Source organism: Oncorhynchus clarkii, chromosome 33 (assembly GCF_045791955.1).
Source record: "Oncorhynchus clarkii lewisi isolate Uvic-CL-2024 chromosome 33, UVic_Ocla_1.0, whole genome shotgun sequence".
Classification (NCBI taxonomy): Eukaryota; Metazoa; Chordata; class Actinopteri; order Salmoniformes; family Salmonidae; genus Oncorhynchus; species Oncorhynchus clarkii.
Window position 1 is genome coordinate 30,067,929 of NC_092179.1, and position 5,597 is coordinate 30,073,525.

Sequence of the window (5,597 nt, forward strand, 5' to 3'; positions counted from 1 at the left end):
GGAGGTTTTAATGGGTGTAGGGTCTGATAGGGCCAAGTAGTGGAATAGTGGGGAGGTTTTAATGGGTGTAGGATCTGATAGGGCCAAGTAGTGGAATAGTGGTGAGGTTTTAATGGGTGTAGGATCTGATAGGGCCAAGTAGGGTGAAAAGAGGAAGAGAGAGGAGAATGAGAGGAGAGAGCAAGTGGAAAAGAGGAAGAAAGAGGAGGAGAGCAGAGAGGAAGAGAGAGGAGGATGAGAGGAGAGAGCAGGAGGAAAAGACAAAGGCAGAAAGTGAAATAAGGATGGGGAGAGGACAAAAGTCATTGGAAGAAATGGTTGTCGAATAAAGAAGGACCATAATGTTAATAGATGCTTGTCCCTTTATTCAAGACACTGTAACCAACACTGAGGCACTACAATGGTTAAATGGTTAAACAGTTGAACAGTAATACTTTGGACAACACAGTAGAGATGTCTAATAATGTCCCGAGATGTCCTTTCATGTGTGTTATGAGTATGTGCATAATATGAGTGCATTGCTAACCTGATCCCAGACCTGTTTGTGGTCTTGCCAATGCCAACGGTCGTTCTGCCCCTGAACAAGGCAGTTTAACCCACTGTTCCCCGGTAGGCCGTCATTGTAAATAAGAATTTGTTCCTAACTGACTTGCCTAGCTAAATAAAGGCCATCATGCCAGTCTGTCATTGCCAAGTCAACTCTTTGTCACCCATTGTCATGTTTGGCTTGACACAAATGAGTGACAGGAGTTGTCATGATGGCACAAACAGACTGGCACTCAGACTAGTGCATTGAGTCTCCTTCATAAGAGGACCATTTCATGTCAGACACTCTCTGCTGTGTCACACAGCTCCCTGTATTGAGGTGGTTGAGAGGTGAAGATCACAGGTGGCACATCAACCTTTCTTCTCATCTGGCAGAGTATTGTGATGGCCAGGGCAACTCCAACATCCTGAGGACCAGACACACAGTAACGGTTCAGTCAGGATTGACGGAGCAGGTGACCAGATGCTGAGTGTGATAGATGATGGTTCAGTCTAATAGGCCTACACTCGAAAGGTACGGTAAAAATCACTATGGTACAGCGTTGGGGTGTGATAGAAAAATGACATATTTACCTGATTTGTTAATTATTAATAGTTTGCAATTCATGTTTAATAGATAGAAGGATATTTCTGTCCTGTTAGTGTCTATGTTTTTATGGTCTCCACTCTAATTCCCTGCAGCTAATCTGGGCATATGGTCACCAAAGGTGATTTGAGCTGACAAATGAGTTAAAGACTGCATTACATAGTAAAAATGTGATGGGTGTAACCAAGAGAGGAGTTTAGAACAATTCCTCATTGTCTCTAAATCATTCTTCCATCTTGGAAACTAAGCCAGGGTGGGGTTAAGACAACAACCCAAGTGCAGATAACGACAGGATGAATGAAGCCAGTGGTTTATGATGCTCCTTGGTCTGCATGAGGGGGGGTTGAATCAACCATGACTGAGCATTGTTAGTGTTAGCTATATACAGTACTCTGCATTTGTGTAAAGGTTAGGTTACTGGGTCCAACACTCAAGGGGGGGGGGGGGGGTCAACCATCCTCATTGTTGCAATAATTAATCAATATTAAATAAAGATGATTGTTCGAAGAAATGACCAAGTCTGTCTCAGTACTGAATTTCCACGACAGGGGTCAAATCATCCATCCTTCAGTTAGCATCCTGACTTTCAGATGTTTTAATTGTTCTTGTTTACTTGTATGTACTGTGTGCTGCAATTCAGCTTTTAGCTGCCACATCGGTAATAATTATAATGAACAAATACTACTAAAGTTTTCAATTCGGGTAGTCAATTGAATTTCATTTCCTGAATTGAAAAATCCACTAAGGACTATTTTTTGGGGAATTGACTTTCTATTTATTGAATTTAAAAAACTGAATGGACCCCAACCCTGAAATGGTGAAATAGTACAGACATAGATATGAAATACATACCCATAATGCGTTAAGTGCTGCTAATGTTCCTATCATCAGGCTGATTGCATAGCCCATGAAAGGGATCAGGATGGGAAGACATGGCTGAAAATTACAAATTTAGAGTTTATCATTTTGTGAGAAAAACAAGAGTACATGTGTCCGTATTAAATCAGAACAAATATCACTTTATTGTATCAAAGAGTACTGTAAATCATCTTTGTATATCAAACTAGAATTATGGCATTGTAATGGTGTAGTGGAATGACATGATTTTACCTCTTTATATACCAGCATGTGTTCATCCATTAATCCCTTGTGGTCATCATCCTCAGACATATCACTGTTCGGATAGTGAATAACAAATCTTGTATTGTTACCACGAGCAACCTGAAATAGAATGTGACATGGGCTCGTAAAAATATATCAATTGATCTTACCGAAAGACATAACAGATTTATTTAACACAGACTGACACACTGAATCCTCCTCAGCATACACATAACAACAACATCAACAACAACAACATCAACAACAGCATCAAGTTAACTTATTTAACACAGACTGACACACTGAATCCTCCTCAGCATACACACAACAACAACATCAACAACAAGAACAAGTTAACTTATTTAACACAGACTGACACACTGAATCCTCCTCAGCATACACACAACAACAACATCATCATCAACAACAACAAGTTAACTTATTTAACACAGCAGACTCACACATTTAAAGTCTGTTGAGTCCTCATCAGAACAGAGACAGGAGAGTGGGATGTCTGTGCCCCAGTCTTGGTAGCCTTGTACGAGCCCACAGCATTTGAACTGAAAGTGAAGGAAACAGCACAACAGACACTTTAAAAACACTTAATTGATTTCCAGAACTATAAGGCCTTGAAGCCAACTCCATGGAGACATCTCCAATGAAAGTGCAGGACTAGGTTTACATCACATTGCAGACACTTTGTATCCAAAACAACCCCAACCCCACAGCCCTAAGGACTCACCCATGGAAAAACACACCTAATTACAAAGGTGGAAGCACACACCCTGTCCTAGATTGGCCGAGACCCTAAGAAGTACTCAATGAAGGTGACTTACGTTAGCTTGAAAGTAGTACATCTGTTCTATATCGTTTTGTTTCGCTCCACTGAGAGGCATCATGGCTAGGTCTTCCTTTCTGCTTAACTCCTCCATCTTGAAATGAATGAGGTTTACATTGACTGTTATATTCACAGCTAAAACCTATACAGTAATAATCTACGACTTTGATAGGAACAGACTGAATTATCAAGAGTCAGATATATTCCACCATCATGCTTTATACTATAACATTTATGTTACATTTAACTCTAATATATTTTCACCGGAACAGCAAACAAACATTGGCTCAAGGTTGAATTCAAAAGGTAAGATACATACATATAAGCTGTAGACTGTACCTCGTGTTTGGCTTGATATCCTTTCACACAATTCACAAACAGGTATAGGCTGGCCAGTGACATACCTACAGAAAACTACACACACATATTGGGGTTTGTCAAGCAAAATCAATACTTAAAGGTTCATTCAAATCAAAAATCACTTCAAACCATATCACACTTTCTGGGAAACATGTTAGAAACAGGTCATGGGGAAAATGGTTGATTGGTTTCAGTTGAGTTCTACGGCATGCCATGACTTGTCAGAAAGGAACCGTTTTGCACGTCGGTAGACACTAACCTGGTCCCAGATCTGTTTGTGTTGTATAGCCAACCCCTATGGTCATTGTCCAAGATCACACCAACAGATCTGGGACCAGGGCATCTACCACTTAAGGGTACAGGTCTTGGCAAGCTTACCAGAATCACAGCCCACTTCTTCTCCTTGCGAGCTCCATAGACCCCAAAGATTGAAAGGGCCAGGGTTGCTGCGTCTAGGACATACAGAACTGCTATCCCTGGCAGCATCTTGTCTATCTGTGAGTAGGAAGACAAGTCAAATTCATGAAATGGCAATTCTGGGTTTATAATCATAATATTACAATGATGCTGATGGATTCTAGCCTGGTCTCAGATCTGTTTATGCTCTATAGCCAACTCCTATGGTTGTTGTCATGCTAAACACTGTAGGAGTTAGAAAGACAGCACAAACAGATCTGGGACCAGGCTAGATGGACACAGAATTATTATAACTAAAGGTGTATGACATAATAAGGAAATGTAATAGGAGCTATAAAAATAACAATTACTTCTTCTGATTGGTGGAAGTGCCCATGTCCAAATAATGTGATGGCCAGCAAGAGGGTGCTGATGATCTGAAGAGAATACAACACTGATAATGCACAGTAAAGGTTGATACAATCATTACAATGTACAGGGTATTATACTGGGAATTCTACTGATAATGCACAGTAAAGGTTGATACAATCATTACAATGTACAGGGTATTATACTGGGAATTCTACTGATAATACACAGTAAAGGTTGATACAATCATTACAATGTACAGGGTATTATACTGGGAATTCTACTGATAATGCACAGTAAATGTAGATACAATCTTTACAATGTACAGGGTATTATACTGGGAATTCTACTGATAATACACAGTAAATGTAGATACAATCTTTACAATGTACAGGGTATTATTCTGAGAATTCTACTGATAATACACAGTAAATGTAGATACAATCATTACAATGTACAGGGTATTATTCTGAGAATTCTACTCATGCTTCATCATGAGTCATGAGGGATGGAATTATTTACAGGGTTTGTGAGCAGAGGGTTAATGAGTTTACAATATATTTAATATGTATCATTTATAAATAGCCTATAAATGATGACATGAATAGCTGAAATGTTAATTTAGTTGGCTGTTTACTAATCAAATATACTTACAAACCCTTTGTGGTATGCCGTGTGTCTGAGTTAATAAACATGACATAACTTTATAACATACTGCAGCTTAAGTAGAATATGCTGAGACAATAAATACATATGTTGAACACATCCCCCACAAGCCACACCTAAAAAAACGGATTCCAGTGAAAGTTTAAACATGACAGCTGATATCAAAGGGTAACTACGTAGGCTACAACATCTATTTTGTTTTACTTCTTTGTTCAGTACTACACTAGAGGAGAACAATCGGCCAATGTATTTTAATGTAAGCAGCACCGCTCATTGCTTGGGCACCCCACCGCGCGCATAACAACAACAAGCGCTGCAATAAATGTAGGAAGGAAAGTAATATAACTAAACTTGTCTACACCGTCATAAAGTGGCCGATAAAAAAAACGAACTAATCAACTCCAATGATATAAGGCCAATAGACTGGAAGATTACTTACCCCTATCAAGACACACACACAAATGAACGCCCGTTTTACCCAGATATTAATTCTTCCCATTTTAATATTTGGTTATGATACAAACAACAGCTTAGATAAATTGTTCACTTCAGAGAGGGGCTAAATTAAATCCAGAAAATGGATCGTCCGATTTCTTTAACCGGTTTTTCTTCTCAGCGTGAGTTTGTTGACATTGCCTAACGACTCAAACTGAATTATTCCGCTGCTCTATGTTCGCTACATACTTCGGAGAATAAACGAAGGTCCATGGGTGTGGCGTGTCGTTTTGACGGACA

General features: G+C 39.4%; 1 protein-coding gene across 1 annotated transcript; it reads right to left on the reverse strand.

Annotated features, from left to right (window-relative positions):
* Positions 1-344: 344 nt before the first annotated feature.
* Positions 345-5,597, reverse strand: LOC139393139 (tetraspanin-8-like). The gene is made up of 9 exons (XM_071141505.1): positions 5,302-5,597; positions 4,199-4,264; positions 3,810-3,926; positions 3,411-3,485; positions 3,070-3,165; positions 2,695-2,793; positions 2,243-2,353; positions 1,985-2,068; positions 345-953 (listed from the first exon to the last, which is right to left on the reverse strand). The coding sequence occupies exons 1-9, from the start codon at positions 5,359-5,361 to the stop codon at positions 825-827; spliced, it is 837 nt and encodes a 278-aa protein (XP_070997606.1). The 5' UTR covers positions 5,362-5,597; the 3' UTR covers positions 345-824.

Coding starts and splice junctions, on each gene's coding strand:
- LOC139393139 (XM_071141505.1), bottom strand. CDS start 5,361: ATGGGAAGAATTAATATCTGGGTAAAACGGGCGTTCATTTGTGTGTGT. Junction 4,265..5,301: donor GTGTGTGTGTCTTGATAGGG/GTAAGTAATCTT, acceptor TATTCTCTTCAG/ATCATCAGCACCCTCTTGCT. Junction 954..1,984: donor CAGCACTTAACGCATTATGG/GTATGTATTTCA, acceptor TCTGGTCCTCAG/GATGTTGGAGTTGCCCTGGC.